The 19,573-nt window shown below is 51.4% G+C and overlaps 1 protein-coding gene across 2 annotated transcripts in view; it reads left to right on the top strand.

The window, feature by feature from the left end:
- The first annotated feature begins 7,925 nt into the window (after positions 1 to 7,925).
- Fam78a (family with sequence similarity 78 member A) overlaps positions 7,926 to 19,573 on the top strand; it is a 21,916-nt gene continuing 10,268 nt past the window's right edge. The window contains exons 1-2 of one of the 2 annotated variants that reach the window (XM_031369774.1): positions 7,926 to 8,016; positions 11,925 to 12,951. In XM_031369774.1, the coding sequence (XP_031225634.1) occupies positions 12,629 to 12,951 (323 nt within the window). In that variant the 5' untranslated portion in view covers positions 7,926 to 8,016; positions 11,925 to 12,628. Of the gene's footprint in view, positions 8,017 to 11,235; positions 11,344 to 11,924; positions 12,952 to 19,573 lie in introns of those variants that run through there. The other variant, XM_031369775.1, reaches the window with a different exon arrangement.

Here is a 19,573-nt window from a genome sequence, read left to right as displayed (position 1 = left end):
GGCCTGGCTGCCTCAGGCCTGGGCTATTTAAATCTGCCAATGGCTGGTTCTTGGGCTCTGAAGAACTCTGGGAAATGTAGTCCATTGTTCTTGATTCAGCCTTTGCTTCCCTTTCTGGTCTCTGGCCCTGGCAGAGATGGACCCTAAATTAACACCCGCTTTTTTCAGCTACACTTTGACCAGGGCAGATTCTTCGTAGCCAAGTCCTCCTGTTTGCCTGGCTGGGCAGTGAGTACCTTAGTCCCAGGGGCTGTAGGGAGTTTTTGATGCCACTGAGAGCACTCTGTGTTGGGTCTCTAGGGCTAGGTCAACTATCCCCTTAGTGAGACCATTAAGTTTCCAGGACTGATTGTCTTTCTTTTTTTATTTTTTATTTTTGTTGTTTCAAGACAGGGTTTCTCTGTGTAGCCCTGGCCATCCTGAAACTCACTCTGTAGACCAGGCCTCGAACTCAGAAATCCGCCTGCCTCTGCCTCCCAAGTGCTGGGATTAAAGTCGTGCGCCACCACCGCCCGGCTCTGATTATCCTTCTTCTTCTCCTTATTCTTCCTCCTCTTCTTCTTCCTTTCTTTCTTTCTTTTTTCTTCTTCTCCTCCTTCTCCTTCTCCTTCTCCTTCTTCTCCTCCTCCTTTTCCTCCTCTTCCTCCTCCTTCTTTTAAAATACAGTGTTGAGTTTGCTGTTGTTTGTGAAACTGGCCTTCTGTTAGACAGATGGGTAATTAGTTGAAAAGAGATCTGCCTCTTGGAGATTGTCTCTGGTACTTGACCTGAGCAAAATACTTAAGTACCCATATGTAGCCACTGGGCTCCTGGCTCCGTGCTAGGAGTTGGTCTTTCTACAGAGTGACGTTGTTCTGTCCCCAACCATCAGGAAGACCAAGGTCCCCTACATATTAAGCAAATGACACATTCATGACCCCAACTGAGTAGAGGACCTGCAGGGCCCAAGCCTGGATGGATTGGCTCATGGAGAAAGTACACACATGAGAAGCTGTGGAGCACCTTCCTGTAGAAAGTATGAAGCATCAGTTGTTGGCACCTGGAAAAAGAGAGAAAAGGGGGGATATCTCAGAGGGCAGCCAGAGGGCAGCCAGAGGGGCCCTGATGAGCTTGTGAGGCTTGAGGGAAGCCTCCCAAAGCTTCCTGGGTGACATCTGGGATTCTAATACCCACGGCCCATTTTAGGCTGCCTGGCCCTAGGCTGTTGATGGCAAGACACTCAGGGGGATTGGCTAGAGAGTGAGAAGTAGTGACTTCCCAGGGCTCATCACATTGGGATTATGATTTGTCTGTCTTCCCGGCTCAGCCCAAAACCCAGAGCCTATGCAGGAAGACCCAGGACTACCCCAGAGCATCCTAAGGACAAGAAGCCAACTCAGGTCTGTTGTTTCCAGCCACAGCAGGCCAGCCTACAGGCTCCCGAGTCAGGGACTCTCATGTCAGCTCATATCCACTGGAAGGCCTCACTCAGCCTGTCTCTTTGCTGAATCTTAGTGTTTCTACCTGTAACACAGGCATCATAGTGCCCACTTCTTACAGTTGTGGAAAGTGCTCAAATAGAAGTTTGTAAAATGCTGAGTAATTGTTCTGCTCACAGTGCACTGTGGGACTCCATGTGACATGGAACAAAGTCCTTGTTCCTTCAGAAGGACCCAGCCCATGGCCTGCCTTTGTCCCATTCTTGGCTGAGGTGTCTAAAAATCCTTGGTGTGGGGTTCCTTGCAAATTCCAGTGGGACCACCCTATGCCTCCTATTCTAGTGTTCAGTTCAGACCAAGCATGGGGTGGGAAGAGCCAGCCCATATCATATCTTCACTCCTGGGTGTGGCAACAAAGCATGAGCTTTCTCATCCTGGATTTTAGACAAGTTCTTCTGACTGGCTGGGAGAACAAACAATAATAGACATACTTTGGGTTTTAAATAAATGAGTTTCTTAAGTAATAATAAAATGAGTCAAAGAAAGAGAATAAATAGTAAACTGCAGAGAAAGAGGGAGAGGTTTGAATGAGATGTCTTTCAAAGTCTCAGACTTCTGAATACATGGTACCCAGTTGGTGGCACTGTTAAGGATATTTAGGTGGCCTTATTGGAGGTAAGCCACCTGGGTTTGAGAGTTTAAAGATTCATGCCATCTTGAGTCTATTCTATTTTTGTGCTTCAAGATGTGAGCCTGCATCTTCTTGCGGCTGCCACCAGGCCTTTGCCCTTTGCTCCATCATTGTGGGCTCTGACCCTGAGAAACTGTAATCCCAAGTAAATGTTTCTATAAGTTGCTTTGGCCATGGTGTTTTATCACAGTGATAGTCGAGTAACTAAGATAGGAAGGTAAATAGATAGATAGATAGATAGATAGATAGATAGATAGATAGACAGATAGATGGACAGAGAAACAGGTAGGCAGATAGACAGACAGGCAGATAAGCAGACAGATTACAAATATCATCATATTAGGTCCTGAAAACATCCATCAGAAATTGGCTGAGGAAGCCCTTTTGAGGCAGTCAGGTGGTGTTCCCAGGAGAATGGGTTCCGGGTAGACAAGAGTAACCCCTAGAGTGAGTGAGGCTTCCAAGTGAGAAAACAAATAACAACAGATAGAGATGACCTCATCAAACTGGTCACTGTGACATCTAGTAGAAACCAGCTAAGGAAGCTAAGTTAGCTGGAGCTCCACATTGAGCTTCCTCTCTGTGGGTGACCTTTCATTCCCATTGCAGGCACCTTTACACCATTGGATAAATAATAGCAACACCTCTGGTAATAGCTCACACTCCATTGTTCTGAAGGACATAATTTAATTTCCATTCGAGACAGGGTCTCACTATGTGGACCATGCTGGTTTTGAACTCAGGGATCTGTCAGCTTCTGCCTTCCGAGGTCAGGGATTTAATTGCGTGTGCCACTCTGCCGAGCACTGTTTCCGTTCTTCAGCTGTTCTGCTGCTTCCTTCCTTTCCTGTTACAGGGTCAGAGAGCCACCACCTATCACCAGACAAGGAGCTTGGAGGACATTTTGAAACAAAGGTACTTAGGTCTGAAATGGAGAGGGGGGTATCCTCCTTCCAACACCAGCTTCAGGTAATTGGAACAATGTGAAAATTTACCAATATCATGTACATTGCACAGGTAGACCCTGTGTCCTGAGGGGGAGTGCCGAATGTGTAGCCTTCAGTCAGTATATTGAAACTGAGGCTCAGAGAGGAGACAGACAGATGGACTGACTATCCAGTTAAGAACTGAAAAGAAGCAAACCCAGACCGCTAAGTAGTCCCCAGTATGGGGACATTGGAGCCTTTGGGCTCAGATTCTTCAGTCCCTGGGGGCCTGGAAATGTTTGATCAGTTCTCTGCCAGGAAAGTCACCTTACCCTCCAGGGTGGGGCCATGACCTGGGGTGGCTTCAGCAGGGGCTGAGGAGTCCAGGCAGCTAGGACTATTAATACCCAGGGCTGTGTCAGCACTTCATTCTGGCTGGAGTGGCCAGTTAAGTTCTGCAGAGGCCACGGGATCCAATTTAGCTTCACAGCCTGTCAGTGGTTAAAACAGACTGTGGAAGCTGGGCAGTGGTGGCGCATGCCTTTATTCCCAGCACTTGGGAGGCAGAGGCAGGCAGATTTCTGAGTTTGAGGCCAGCCTGGTCTACAGAGTGAGTTCCAGGACAGCCAGGGCTATAAAGAAGAACCATGTCTCAAAAAACAAACAAACAAAGAAACAAACAAAAAACACAGACTGTGGAGAGCAACTGACCCAGGTTCAATCCTTGGCTTTAGCCAATGACCACAAGCAAACCTTTCTATAGACCCAGAACTCTGAAAAGGTTCACTCAGCACAAGGGGCTCTGCTCCTTCCCTGTGACCAGGACCTGCTACTGCTCTGTCTGCTGGGAGATCTCTGGTTACTTCCACTCCATAAACTCTTATGAGCACCTTCTAGGACACACACTTCACTTTCTCAAGAGTCTTGGCATCCTGTCAGTTATTCAGACGATGTTTTTATTGATCTCTTCTGGCCATTTAGCTGAAGAGCCAAGTCACAGATCCTCAAAAGGATGAGCTGGATAAAAGACAAGAAAATAGCACCAATAACTTTTGTCTGCTTGTTTTTTGAGACAAGGTAGCTCTGGCTGTTTTGACCAGGCTGGCCTTGAATTCACAGAGATCCTCCTGCCTCTGCTTCCCAAGTACTGGGATCAAAGCTGTGTGCCACCACTGCCAGACAAAAGGCCAATCTTTACTGCAATAAACTAAATTATTACAGATGACAGTTATAATTCTATCACTTGAAAACTAATATGCTAACACAGGTGTCATCTTAAAGAGAGATCCTTTATTTCCAATTATTGCAGCATTTCCTATCAACCAGTTGTTTTTAATAATCAGATAATAACAAGAAACTATATCCATGTATATTATATCTATTGGCATATATACTCACTTGAGATATGATCACCTTTTACAGTCTTGTAGCATATGACACCCTTTTCACTTAATAATATAAATTTGACCACTTTTCCATAACAATCAACTTCATTCTTATTTGCTTGTTAGTTAAATGTGTGCATGTGTATTTTGCCTGCATGTTTTATGTGCACCATGTGTGTGCCTGGTGCCTGCAGAGGCCAGAAAAGGGCATCAGGTCCCCTCAGAAAGTTGTGAGCAGTTTGTGGGTGCTGGAAGTTGAACCTGGGTCCTCTGGAAGCCCAGCAAGTGCTATCTCTCCAGGCCCCTGTTGTCTTTCAAGCAAAGCAGGATACTGGGATGGTATCCCTGCAGGCTTTGGTGGGCTAGCCTGGGCTGTTGCTGTATGCAACCTCCAAAAAGCACAAAGACACAGGGCAAACCCAATCACCTTCTTCCCTCTTTAGGGGAAAAATTGTTCAGAGTGCTGACATGGCCTCCAGGTCATAGGTCCCAGGGCCAGAGCTAGGACTTGAGCCGCTGGTCTTACATGCTCTTGGCTTAAGAAATGGGTTTCTAGCTACATGTGCCCTATCACATCTGTGTCCTGCCTGTGTGGTCTCACATGTCATGTTCTGAGTCCTAATGTGAGCAAGGATCCACAGAGAGTACGAAGGGAATATGCCACAGCCCTATCTGCACAGATGGCCTGGCTCCCATGAGGCATGGCCTCCCTGGCATGTCCCCAAGCCTTGCTTCATGCACTAGGGACTGTAGAGACCTGGGGTGGGAGCTAAGTGTGTCTGACCCAGGTACTAAGGTTCTGATCCAGGCCTTGGGTGTTGTATAACAAAGCTTTTCCTGGGGAGGTACAACACACACAACTACCGTCCCAGAAAGGGAACCTACTGCAGACCAAAGTACAGATAGTACCAATCCAACTTAGTGAGCTATGAGTTTTATTGGGGTTACCTACAGGAATATGAACCAGGGATATCACAGAGATGGGAATCTGGAGTGCCTGTAGGCAATTCAACAGGTTGGAGAGTTTCTTTTCCAAGTGGCTCAGATGGTCGAAATCTCTTCTAGGTAGTTGGTCTGGTCTCAGAGTCTTCTTTGTAGCTTTGCTTGTCTGAGACTCTTTGCAGCTTTATTGCTTACTCTAGTGGGGAGGGGCCTAGTGAATCTGCTCTGTTTCAGGGACTTCCTGAAGCTATTTTGAGTTGCTTACCTGCCAGCTTAAGGGATTTCCTCGACTGATGGAATGTTTCAATCTCGGAGGAGACTGTTGCACAACACAGTTCCTGACCACATGGCTACACTACTTCTCTTTCTCTCTAGTGCAGGAGTTTCTGGCAGCTGGAACAGTTTGCTGTCTCGAATGTTTGGGAGGCACTCAGTGCTGATCTTCACAAGCACAGCTACCATAAGCATGTTCTTAGTACTTGTTTGTATGACTCTGGCCTTGGGTATTTCACCTGCCCCAGCCATCCAGGCCTGCACAGACATGTACTCTGACCCAGTCACATCAAGGAGAAAATCAAATTTCAGAAGCAAAGGAATTCACCACCCAGGCCCCCAAGTGAGCCGGCCATTAGAGTGCTCTGGTATTCAAGCCTCTCCCTGTCTTCTGACATTCTTCAGGTTTTGTTTGTTTGTTTATTAAAATCTGTGCCAATTCCTAACATCCTGTGTACTACTTACTCCTCTATGTTCTCCTAGCAAAGTGGAAGTCCCTGGGTGCTGCTATTGTTGCCTGTTCACACGTGCTAGACACAAGCTCTGGCACACACTAGGCATCCAGGGAACACTGAACGGAAGACTCGAGTTCAGAGCCTGACTCTAAGAAATTGCACACCTGGCCATCACAGACCAGAGGCCATCAGGAGGCTGCTCTCGGAAGTAATGACCACAGACGAGAAAGGGAGGTAGGTGGGCCAGAGTCTGAAGGGGCGACCGGTCCCTGGCCAGTAGCACCGCCCCCTCATCCCCCTCCCCCCGCCCCCAGCACCTCGGGAAGCAGCTTTCATCACCGCCTCCATCGCTGGCGCGCGCCCGGGATCACTTTCCCGGTTCACATTTCTAAGGCTGCTGCTGGGTTATTTTGGTCGGGAAACCTGATCCTTCGCTTGGTTTATTTTAGCACCTTGGAGAACTCTCAGTGCCGCACCGGATCTGAGGCCGCGCCTAGCCTGCTGTCGCCCCCCTTTCTTCCCCCCAGAGGCTCCGCACCATGGGCACAGCTCACCCTGGGCTGGGGCCAGAGCGGGTCCCTTAGCCGCGGCTTCAGCTCCGCACACGCAGGGTGGCGTCAGCCGGGCGCTGGAGGCCCGATCCCAGGGCCCAGGGAGACTGCACAGAGAGGCATCAGATGCCAGAAAGCTCTAGACTTATGGACCCAGCGCGTCGGGCACACGAACTCGGGCGCACCTGGCACCAGGCCAGCAGTGTCCTCCGCTCAGCCTCCGCCCACTAGCCATCCACACAGTTACACAGAACACACCCCACGCAAACACACGCGCATTCTCCCATACACACTCTCCTCTATCACAACCACACCCACAGCAGCTTACATGGATGCACGCACACGACAGTCCACAGACAAACACACAGGACCACACAGCCAGAACAAACGTAGACACACTATTCTCACATTGTCATACACTGTCATTCACACACCACCACCAGGGGCTCACTCACACCATCACACATTAAAACACACAGGCACAGATGTGTGGGCACTGGCCCCTCCCCCCAGGTCCCTCCCTCAAGACTTGGTGTATGCATCTTCCACTCCCCTCCCAGCTCAGTATTGAACTGCGGGTCAAGACAACAGACCAGTCCACTTCCTGATGGATGAGACTGATTCTTGTAACCACTGTGAACATCAATTCATACCTATTCATTATTTATGCTAATTCATGCCTTCATTCATTGTTCCTGGAAATGTCCCTTATCCTTTTGCCCCATAGGGATTATGTACTGCTGACTGTCTGATGAGGATCGAGTGTCCAGCCAAGATGTTCAGTGATCAGTGGCAAAAGATGATGGAGAGGCAGGTGGGGAGGTCCCAAGCCAATGCTGCCTTGGGAGAATGTGGTTTGGAGCATTTGGCCAAGAGAGTGTATGCTCCTAGGTTCACAGCCAGGTCAGACAGTGGGTTATACGCACTTGTCAGCACCTCCCTGCTGCCCCCTATGCCTGGCCACTGCTCTCAGAGGAGAGCCATGTTATCAATGAGCTGAGGCCAGGGCACTTGGGGTCTAGTAGCAGAGCCTTCTCTGAATGACTTCTCTGTGGGTCCCAGCCAGATCTAGCCTGTCTACCTTTGGGCCCATCCAGCCTTGCCTTTTGCTGCAAACCCCTCCAGCAGACTGGCCAGGGGTTTTGGCTCCACCCACCCGACCTTCGTGACCATTCCAAACTTCCTCATTGGCTCTCTGTCTGGTTCTAAACAGTTAGGGCAAGAACTCTGCTTCCCAGGGCAACAGAATCCCAGTTCCTATTTCTTTCCATAGTTTGAGGACTTCCTTTCTCTAACAGTGCCTGTCTGGAGACGTGAGGACCTTGCTTTTGGAGGTAGTGAGCTCTTGGCAAATCTTCTGTGATCCTAAATGCAGGTTTGTTTACAATTACTTAGTGAGCCTTGTGACTGCTTGTGGTAGCCACTGAACACAAGTGGCCTACACCTCCATGGACTGCTGGTGGAAGGTCCCACTCCATCCAGTCACTCCAGGTTCAACTCTCAGCCTTCCATCCCCAACTGCCCCCACCACACACACACACACACACACCAGGCACCTGTGTTATCTATGTAGTGAGATGACAAGGTCTAGCTTAGGGGCTATTGCCAAGGCTATGAAAATAATGTGTGCAAGAAGCCCCACCTCATAGTCTGCTCAGTAGGGAGATGCTGTTCTGGGGCCATGTCATGGGCTTCTGAGGCCTCCTTGTTCAGGGCTGCATGCTATTTCTGTCTCTGACGTGTATGGCTTTGGGTATTCATGATCACTCTAGTCCAATGTACCAGGGCTGTGCAATCTTGACCTAGGTATGGCAAAGCAGAGGGGATGGGGACAGTGCGAGTCTGACGTTGGTGTAGAACATTTCTCTAATAGATGTCCCTCTTCTTTGCTCCATAGACATCGGCATCTTACACTCTCATGGGCACATTCTGATCCTCCCTCCACATAGGCTGAGGCTGATAAGGTTTGTGTCCCACACTCACAAACCTCCCAAGAATGCCATGCAGACACAAGGGCTGTGGGGGAGGTAGGAGAGCCAGTGAGGCCCAGGAGTATGCACGAAGGTAGACCAGGAGCTGGGCCAGGTCATTTTACAGGTGAGCCTAGTCCATTCAGACCCTGTGTTCTGGCTACCCCTGCAGGAGCTACTCAGGTGTAGCCTGGCAACTCCTAACTCTAGGCCAACCCTCTGCAGGTCAAGGTGAAGCCCTTCACAGGGAACAATGTGATGGGGGAGCCAGTGAAGGGAGGTTGCATTCTGCTGCACAAATTCCACTCTGGTAAGCCAGTCCTAGATCAGAAGAATCAGTCTTAGCAGGCAGGAGTGTGGGCCTGGAGGGCAGTGTGAGTGAGGCTGGGACCCAAATTTCATTCTCATGTTTTGTTTTGTTTTTTAAAGATTTATTATAAGTACACTGTAGCTGTCTTCAGACACCCCAGAAGAGGGCATCTGATCTCATTACGAATTGTTGTGAGCTACCATGTGGTTGCTGGGATTTGAACTCAGGACCTTTGGAAGAGCAGTCAGTGCTCTTAATGGCTGAGTCATTTCTCCAGCCTCAGGTCTCTGGCTTTCTGTTGTCCACTTCCCCTGGTCAAAGTGAACGATAAAGATGCTATTGGTGTTTCATACAGTGAGTTGGTTCTGTAGCACTCTGTCACCATCGCGAGCTTGCGAGCTATGACTTGTGAAAGTACTACCACTTCCATGAGCTTCAGGGGAACTGCTCTCCAAGAACCCACCTCTGGGGGCTTCCCTGGGTACCCATGGCATCTTTTTCCTAAGAAATACGGGACTACACATAGGCACCTGGAGCAGCCCGCAACTTGGTGTCTTGTCTTTGAGAGAACATCCAAATTTTCATGGAAGCACTTTGGCCACTTGGCTCTAACAGGCTTCAGGCATTTGGGGTGATGGAAAATTAGTTGGGTATCCCTAGATTTAATGGCTTCCTCCTGTATACATGGAGTAAGTAGCACAGTAGTTATCTAAAGGCATGAGGTGTTGCAGGTCATAGCAGTTCCCAGAAGAATAGAATGTAGTGTGGAAACTGGTGAGGCCACTGTGACTTCCCAGGCCAAGAAAGACTACAGACTTTACATAAGGCCCTTAGGGGACCATATGCTGCTGTGGTTTTACACCAGCAGGCCTGGGTAGAGGAGTTACTTGAAAGTTGGATGGGAAACAGACATTGCCCCACTAGCTAGGACCATGGGACAGTGACAATTGTCAAGGCTGAGAACGTGGCTGGGGAAAGACAGCAGCCACCTTAACTGGCCATTTCCTGCTGTGGCTTCCTCACAAACAGACTCTCCCAAAGTTTCAGAAATGCCTCCTCCAGCTTTGGCCCTCCTAGGTGCTCAGCAGACTCCAGCTTTGGGACCAACTGCAGGTATCTGCCCTGTGCCTACTTTGTACAACCCTGAAAGTCAGAGTTAAGGGGCTGTGGTGGGGTGTGTCCTTCGTGTGACTGGCAGGTTTTCTGATGTCACAAACTGTCCTTTATCTAGAAGGTAATGGCACAGTAGAGGCGGAGCTAAGGCATGAGGCCGCTTGGGTTCTGGCTCTCCTTTTGACCCCCAGATGATCTCAGCAGTGACCCCTGCCAGACTGGGGTGGTGGGCAGGCCTTTTCAATCTTCCTCTCTGGGTATTTTTTTTTCCTCTGTGAGACATAAAGAACTTTCCGACTCAATGTCTGATGAATGTAAATTTCTTACATACTTGGGACCAACTAGCTGACAACCCCCCCACCATGCTGAAGATACAAACTATCAACAAGGGGTTGGGGACTTGGGGGACACCAACTTTTCCCACCCTCCAAACCTTCCCAAGTCTTGGAGCTTCCCCAAACCTCCACACTTTCCACCCAACCACCAGCCCCGCAGCTGGGATTCCCAGGACAGCGCCCCAAGTCTCCTGAACTGGAAAGCTGCTGGCATCCAGGAGTCAAAGGGCAATAGGAACACCCCCAACCCCAGAACCCGAGGAAGAGACAGAACTACACTACCCAGAATTCCTAGGGTTAGAAAAAAAGGAAATGTCGTTTATGCAAGAAGAGGCTCAACTCCCCCAGCAGCTGCAGAGAGGTGGGAAAGAGAGAGAGGGAGGGAGCGGGATAGCCAAGGGGGAGAGTGTGCTGAGTGCCAGAGCTAGGGTGGAGAGCCCGGCGGGCTGGAGGAGGAGGCGGCGCCTGCCCGCCTGCCAGCCGCCGCCTGCGGACCTGCATCCCGCGGGGCGCACGGCGATCGCCGGTCCTGCGTGCGCTGGTGCGCGTTGTCGCGCGGCTGCGGACGAACACGGGCCAGGCCGGCGCAGGGGCCGAGTTTCTGCAAAGTTTGACCTGGTTGCCTTTCCGATGCTGCAGCAGAGCGAGGCGGCGCGGGGCGCGCCAGGCATCTGCGGCGCGGCGGCGGGGCAGAGCGGTGACAGCACGCTCATAATGATCATAAAATAAGGAGGCGCTCGGGGTGGGGGCGAGAGAGCCCCGAGCCTCAGCCCTCCGCCCCCGGCCATCCCCACAGAAGCCCGGAGCCAGGAGGGGCTTGGGGATCCGAGGCGCCCACGCCATCCCTAGACCCTAGTAGACAAGAGCCAGGGGACACTGCCTAGGGGAAGGGGCGCCCCGAAAACGTGCGGGCAGAGAGGTTAGGGGAGATCGGAGGGCGGTGATCCGGGCACCAGGAGCGGCCCTAGGGGCAGGTGAGTTCGTGACGCCCTCCTGGGTGGGGACCTGACTATCAAACTTCCCCGGAGGAGGCGCGCGCCCCGGACGCGCTGGACTCAAGATTGGTTAGGGGAAACCGAGGCACGGAGCGGGGCGGGGGGCAACACGCCTTCTTGGTGTCGAGCCACCTCTGCCGGTGAAGGGCAGAATGCCATAAAGGACCGGCCTGGGGATGGCACTGCGGCCCCAGGGACCGAGACGCTGGAGCGAGAAGGGCGTTACACGCTAGTCGCGTGGTGCCGAAGCGCAGTACCCGAGCCGGGAGGTCCTAGTGATCCACTGCGATGGCAGTCTGGCCAACCCCTCACCCCATCCCCGGGCTGGACGGGTGTCAGCGGAGATGTCACGGGAGGCGATTATTCGCTGGTGCGCGCAGTCGTGCGGCCGCCACTGACGGGGCGGGCGGAGGGGGGCGCCACCTCCGGGGAGACCGCCCAGAGCTGCGCCGTCAGCTCCGCAGCCCGCGCCCGGCGCACACGCATCTCCGCGCCCTCGAGTCCCCCCGCAGTAAAGTTCGGCTCAACTTTGACGCCCTGTGCCTTCCACCTCTCTGCAGGTCCTCGGCCGCCTAGGCGAAGCAAGAAGGCGGCGGACACTCGAGCGCAGCCCCGGAGCCCTGCGCGCCAGTCGGTGGCTACGGCGACAGTGGCAGAGTAGCGCTCAAGTGGGCGCCGGAGGGGACCCAGTGAGCACCTAGCCCAGAGCGCACCTCTTGGAACCCCGGGTGGGTGCCGGCCTCACAGGACGCCGGACCTCTGCCGCTTGAACCGGAGCTCACGCTGCAATTGATTGGGCCCCGCCGGGCGGGCGCGAGTGTCTCAGGGAGCCGGTGCGGAAGGCAGAAGGGCAGGAAGTCGGCGTTCTGCAGCGAGGGTGGCGCGACCGCGCGGGGACCGAGCCTTCCTTATTTATGTGCCTGCCAGAGCCCGTCTGCTTCCTCCGAAGACTTCAGGGAGAGTGTCCGAGCTGCCATCCCCAAGTGTGAGGACGCAGCGCTGGATGTCAGAACAACATGCTTACCCATTAAACTCCAAACTTTTCTTTTTTTAAACCCAAAGAATATCGGTGGCTTTTGCCCACTGCTAGAAGAGGGAGCCCAGGGCTCTTGAGATGCAACAGAATCCGTATTTATAACGGGGTCCGGTAGTGCTATGCAAGCCTCCTCCTCTCCTTAAGTTCTTTAGTCTATGGATCTCGTTTGTTGAGTTTTGAGATTAGATTGCGCGCTTTGCACTGGGTTCTGCAACCTCCATCCTTTCAATGCCCTGTTATTTTTGGGACTGCTGGCCTTCCCTGGAGATTAGAGCGGTCCTGTGTGCCATGGGCTGTATTCAGAGCATCGGAGGTAAAGCCAGAGTCTTCCGGGAAGGGATTACCGTGATTGATGTGAAAGCCTCCATCGACCCCATCCCCACCAGCATTGACGAGTCCTCCAGCGTGGTACTGCGCTACCGGACACCCCACTTCCGGGCCTCAGCCCAAGTGGTCATGCCGCCCATCCCCAAGAAGGAGACCTGGATAGTTGGTTGGATTCAGGCGTGCAGCCATATGGAGTTTTACAACCAGTACGGGGAGCAGGGCATGTGAGTACTCCTGGGGACAGGCTGGGGGGGCTTGAAGGCTGGACGAGGCTGGAGCAGGGATGCAGGGGTCTTTAGGCAGAGGTGGAACTGTCTTCCAAGCCTTCTTGGGTCAGGCAACTCTGGGGAGCTTTTACTTGTTGATTAGGGTCCTGGCTCAGCTAGACCTGCCCTGCACTGTCCCCGGTGCCCAGGGTTGTTCTTTCCTTCCTGGCAAGATGCTGAGAGAATAAGAACCTGTGCCTCTTTGGTAAAGCAAGTGTCAAGGCCACCTGGGGTCACCAGAGAAGTCATCAGTCTACCCCCCAGGCTCAGGCCTCCCTGAACCCATGAGGCAGATGAGAGTGGTTGGAGGCCTCCGAAAGAGCTTCCAGACTTCTTTGCACAGGCCTTTGCCTTGGGGCCTGAACTTGTGTCTGGGGTGTGTGTGGAGGCTCAGGCACACAAAAAAGCTGCGAAGGCCAGCTTTGCCATTGTCAGAGGTGGTGACTGGTGGCAGTGTGCATTTGAAAGTGACTTCAGAGACCCAGTTTGCTTTGCAGTGTGCAGCTTTCTCTCTATGGAGGTCCAGGGTCAGCAGCCAGTGTCCCTCCAGTGGGGCCCTGACTAGGAGTGGCTAGAGGAACACACTGGTTTCATCTCTGTGGTTTGGTCTCTTAGAATGAGCTAGATCTCCATGGAACCCTGGAGCCCTTGGGTCTTGTTCTGCATGCTCTCTGGCCCGAAGAAGGCCATCTCTCCATGTGGAAATCATGCGCATGGGGATAGTGGTGAAAGCAGCTACTAAGATCCAGTGGTTGGTGGGGATGTGGGCACACACACACACACACACACACACACACACACACACACGCACACACAGTCCCTGGCTTGATCCCTGTGGTGGCTCACAGACACTGTCTTGCAGTCTTTGGTGTCTACTCTATGTGGCCTCACTTCTCAGCTTTGCAAGTAGGGAAGAGAAGGGTCTCCTGGAGAGTTGGAGCTTATATTTGAAGACTATTCATAGGGCTGAGAGTAGCTAGTCACAAGTCAACAAATGTGCCTTTTCCACTTAGCGACTCTTAAGCTCTGCAGGAAACAGGAAGATGGGATAAGGCTTAAAACTAAGTTGTCACTCTGATGGCCTAAAACCATTGGGGCACACAGGGTCATAGGGCTCCTGGCAACCCTGCCCCTGCCTTTGAGCCCTTCCTCTTTTAAGCCTGGATACACTGCTGTCCCAAGATCCCAAGATGGGAGGCAAAACTTGGGTCTTCAGGAAGGTCCTTCACAAGCAGCCTTCAGCCACATTCTCCTCACACCTCTTGCCAGGTTTGCAAAGCATCCAAACAGTTGAGAAACACAGGGTGAACCTGATGGCTTCCCTGATGGCTTTGAGCTGCCCCCAGGGTATCAAGAGCCTGGAGTGACTTCACCCCACTATCACCCACCTGGGTTCCTAGTTAGATGAACCTTGTGCACCTTAGACTCTCTCGAGGGTGTGATCCTAGCTAGTGTCCTAGCCACTCTGAATGAGCCTCAGTTGACTCATCTGCAAACTGGGCCTAATCAAAGTTCCTTCTGCATAGTTTATTGAGGGAATTACTCAGGCAACCTTTGCCCCCCACAGCCAGCACTAGGCCAAGTTCATGTGAGTCCTGCAAGAAGGTGGCTGTCAACCTTGATGGGATTTTGGTTTCAAGTGTGTCAGCTGGAAGTAAGTGATGGTATTTATGAAGCTGACACTCTTTTCAGAAACCAGCCAGCCACTCCTTGAAATGTGTTTTCTCCCCAGCCCAGGTCCTACACTCTTAACTTTTAAAACTGTAAAAATGGCATCATGTAGGGATGGTTAAGTGGCCAAGGTCATTTTCTTTGCTCTCTGTCAATGCCTGATTCTGCTCATCCTTTTAAGGTACTCTGCTCTGTTGTCCCAGGTCAGGCAGAGCCAGCTGCATTGCGGGAACAGGGGCAGGTGACCAGTCCTTTGGAGGAAATGCAGCCTGAAGCTTGGACTTGCTGAGTAGTACTGTCCCTGTGAGCCTCTGTAGGTGTCTGTACCCCTCCCTTCCCCAATGGAGACACTGGGCTTTTGCAGGAAGCCTGAACTCCACCCTTCAGTGCTCCCTTCTGGCCACAGATAGAAACATTTAGATGGGGTTGTTAAAAAGAACCTTCATGGCTGGGCATGATGGCACAGACTTTTAATCCCAGTACTCTGGCAGATCTGTCTGACTTGAAGGCCAGCCTGATCTACATCGTGAGTAGGCCAGCCAGGGTTTCATCATGACACTCTGGCTCCCAAAACAAAACAAAAACTGCACCTTCCTGCATGAACTTCTTTTTTTATGTCCAAGTGAGTGGGTGCTTGTTCCTCCCCCTGCCTGTGCCCTGGCGGGTGCTTCTTATTGGTGGCTGAGGTGGGGCATCACAGAGCATGCTTGGCTTTACCTCCCCCATTTTGTAACAACCGCAAATGTCCCTGAGGAGGGATGTGAAATTACTGTTACACTCAATCCAGATTGTTTGGGTCTCTGAAATGAACTCTGGGACCCAGGCATCAGTGACCTGAGGAGGGAACAGCCAGGTGGCCTAGGCTGGATTAGGACTTGTATTCTTTACAAATGGGCTTATACTAAAAATATTAATTCTGACTACTTAGCTGAAATCCATAATATCCCCCCCCCCCCGCATTATCCTTGCTTGAAACTAATCCCAAAGCAAGGAGGACTTTGTCGGGTGGCATTCTGGACTTGAAATTCCTTGTAATGAAACACTGAATTCCAAAAGCCAGTGCCTCAGTCACAGCCAAACCTGGCAGGGGTGTGCTGGAAGATGGCGTCTCTCTTGTGCCTGCACGAGAGCTTTCTATATGGCGTTGGGTCCAACCCACACTACTTTCCATGCCAACCCCCCTCCAAACTGTTGGAGACACCTGCCTCCTCAGCTGTCCCCCGCAATTCCTCAACTGCCACCTGTCAGCTGGGATAGAGCCTTCTAAGTGACAAGTTACAGTTTCTTGCCTGTGTGGGAGACACCATGCAAGTTGTCCCTGGTTTGCCCTCCTTTGCCCTTCTTTGGAGTTCTCCTGGAACCTGGCCCAAGGCCAAGGCCAAGGCCAAGGCTAAGGTCAGGAGCAGTGCAGTTCAGGATGATGTGGAGGGAACAAGAACAGAGTGGTTCAGACCTCTTAGTTCCCATCTGTGAAAAGGGGATGCTCCCACCTCCCTGCTTGCTTTGCTCTGTGAGATGAGTGAGGTAGAGTACTTGGCACAGAGTCAGAACCCTGGGCCGTTCCCTGCTCCATCTCCTCAGATACCATGATTATGAATCCTGGGTATCAGTGTTGGGTTATTGTTCTATACTGTGTGACCAAATATTGTTACTCTCTGTGTTCTCTCTGGGTACCTTTCTATAGCAGGCCCCTGAGGCCTTGTGGGTTTTCTAGACCTACACACGTGCTGTTATAGCTTGGATAGACTTGTGTGAAAACATTGGAACTCTGATTGTCTTTCTCCCTGCTATCTCTGGGGTGCACCCCAGGACCTCAGAGGCCCTAATTTGAGGATAGGAATGCAGACTATAAATCCCAAAGCCACTTGCCCAAGGAGGACATTTGCTCAGCACCTGAGATCTGGGGGACGGCCCCAGGAGGAATGTCCCTGCTGGCCTCTTCCCGGAGCCAGGGTCTGAGGCCTCACAGAACAATCGAAGACTATACTTCCTGTCTTGGGGGCGGAAAGCGGCTTCCCCCATCTGCTGGGCAATGGCAGAGGCCAGGGTGGGGTGAGAGGGAGAGGGAAGTCCTTGCTTCCTAGCTTCTGGGTGGGAGGGAAGTGATGGGGGTGGCCCAGCCTGGGAGAACTCCACCTTGGATTAGCTGTGACCAAGTGGTGGCTCCAGCTTGAAGCTACTTTCGGAGAGAGAGGGGAGCAAGTAGCCTGGGGATGTACAGACAGACACCCAGCTGCCAGGAGTATCAGGGAAATGTTTAGGAAATGCTAGGAGCCTCTGCTGCAGATCAGGCCCGGTGTGAACGAGAAAGCTGCAGGGCCTGTTGTTTCCGGAGTAGAGTCAAGACAGCCATTGTCTGCCATCCATTATCCAGTGAGCCTGTCTGTCTGTCTCTGTACCCTTCTGTCTAGGGGGTGTGATTTTAGGGTCTGACTTCTAGAATGCTGTACCCTAGTCTAGGCCTGGCTTCTAGAGACACCACGGGTAACTAATGAGCCAGTAAAGTACATCTATATGAAGAAAGGAGCCAGTGCAGGGTGCCACCCTGGGAGATCTTCTCCTAGGACTGTGGTAGGAGCAGGGCGTTGCAGAGAATGTATGCAATTGGGAAAGAGAATTAAGATCTGCCCACTGTGCAGAGTCCTGCTGTTACAAACAACTAGGTTCCCATGGGAACAATAGTGTCCCATTGGAAGATGGGCCTAGGGTCCTGCTCAGTGCCAGAGGTCTGGTCTTGCACAGGAGGCGTTGGGTTCCATCCCCAGCACCACAAAAGCTAATAAGGCGTGGAAGAATCTGACAGGGAGGTTTATGGTGAAGAAAATGCTAAACCTGGGAACACATCCTGTGTGTACACGCAGGAATGTCTGGAAGGATGTTCACTGAAGTGATCTCCACGGGAGGGGGCAGAGGAGATGACTTGGTTTTTACTTTATTAATTTCGAGACAGGGTTTCTTCGTGTAGCCCTGGCTGTCCTGGGACTCTCTCTATGACCATGCTGGCTTCGAACTCAGAGATCTCTCCGAGTTTGCCTCCTGAGTGTAGGGACTAAAGGAATGCATCACAACTACCTACTTTATTAGTGTTTTAGTATCTTGTTGTTTTTTAAAAGAGAACATCTTTTATTACTAGAAACTAATAAAAACTTTAAAGGAAGACTAGTTTATTCCGTAACTTTGTGAGGGCAGTGGGCTGGGCACTTCCAATGGTAGTATAGGGCTTTGAAGCTAAAATTAAGCAGTTACTGGTTTGAGTCCCTCCTCCTTAGGTCAGGCCAGGGCTTGGACTGGAGCCTGAGGAAACGTGGGCTGGAAGAAGGCTCCAGAAGTTGGTCTGTGGGAAGAGACAGAATACATTCCATGTCTGAGCTGTGGGCAGGTGCTGGGTGGTGATGAGCTATGAAGGGCCTGTGCTGGGGCATTACTTCCTATAAGACTGTACAGCTTTCCCAGAGCATGTGCCATAACATTCCAGAGAGATTTTACCAGACTGCTCAGCTGTTCAGCTGGTGAGCAAGTGAGCTAACCCCTAACTTCCCAACCTGTCTAGGTGAGTGTAGGGCCACGGGTGACAGGGCAGCCATAAGTACTGGGCAGATCCAGCCTAGAGCCTCAATCTCGGCCTCAGACGTGTCCTTGAAATGTCATGTATCAGCCAGGCAGTGGTGGCACATGCCTTTAATCCCAGCACTTGGGAGGCAGATGCAGGCGGATTTCTGAATTCGAGGCCATCCTGGTCTACAGAGTGAGTTCCAGGACAGCCAGGGCTACACAGAGAAACCCTGTCTTGAAAAACCAAAAAAAAAAAAAAAAAAAAATGTATCATGAGTTGGGGTGTTGGGGGTGTGATATCATGTAGGCTCAAACCTAAATTTAAGTAAAACCTATTGTTATTGTGTGTGTGTATGTGTTCTGCATCTGTGCATGGTGCATGCTACTACACGTGTGTGGAGGTCAAGGTACAATTTTAGGGAGTGCCTTTGGTCCTTCCACTTCTTGGTGGGTTCTGAATATTGAACTCTGGCCATCAGGGCTGAATGACCAATGCCTTTAACCACTGAGCCATCTTGCAGTCCCCAAATTTCACATTAAAGCAAGATACTTAATACATACAGAAAACATATCTAGAGCTAGTTTTGTGTCCCTGATGTGGCCAGCCTGCCTTTGAAGAAGTGTGTCTTGGAGTTGATTTATTTACTTGCTTTAAAAATAGTGTTCTTAGGAGTTACAGAGGCAAAGTGTGGAGCAGAGACTGAAGGAATGACAATCCAGAGACTGCCCTACCTGGGGATCCATCCCATATACAGTCATACAGTCACCAAACCCAGACACTATTGTGGGTGCCAACAAGTGCTTGCTGATAGGAGCCTGACTTGTCTCCTGAGAGGCTCTGCCAGTGCCTGACAAATATAGAAGTGGATGTTCACAGCCATCCATTGGACTGAGCACGGGGTCCCCAATGGAGGAGCTAGAGAAAGGACCCAAGGAGCTGAAAGGGTTTGCAGCCCCATAGGAGGAACAACAATATAAACTAATCAGTACCCTCAAAGCTCCCAGGGACTAAACCACCAACCAAAGAGTACACATGGAGGGACCCATGGCTCCAGCTATAAATGTAGCAGAGGGTGGCCTTGTCGGGCATCAATGGGAGAAGAGGACCTTGTCCTGTGAAGGCTCTATGCTCCATGTAGGGGAATGCCAGGGCCAGGAAGCAGGAGTGGGTGGGTTGGTGAGCTGGGGGAGGGGGAGGGAATAGGGGGTACTTCGGAGGGGAAACCAGGAAAGGGGAGAACATTTGAAATGTAAATAAAGAAAATATCTAATTTTAAAAAAAGACAAAGACCAGGCAGTGGTGGCACACGCCTTTAATCCCAGCACTTGGGAGGCAGAGGCAGGCGGATTTCTGAGT

Source organism: Mastomys coucha, unplaced genomic scaffold, assembly GCF_008632895.1.
Source record: "Mastomys coucha isolate ucsf_1 unplaced genomic scaffold, UCSF_Mcou_1 pScaffold15, whole genome shotgun sequence".
NCBI lineage: Eukaryota > Metazoa > Chordata > Mammalia > Rodentia > Muridae > Mastomys > Mastomys coucha.
Note: the sequence above shows the minus strand (reverse complement) of the source record. Positions and strands in the feature narration are given on the sequence as shown.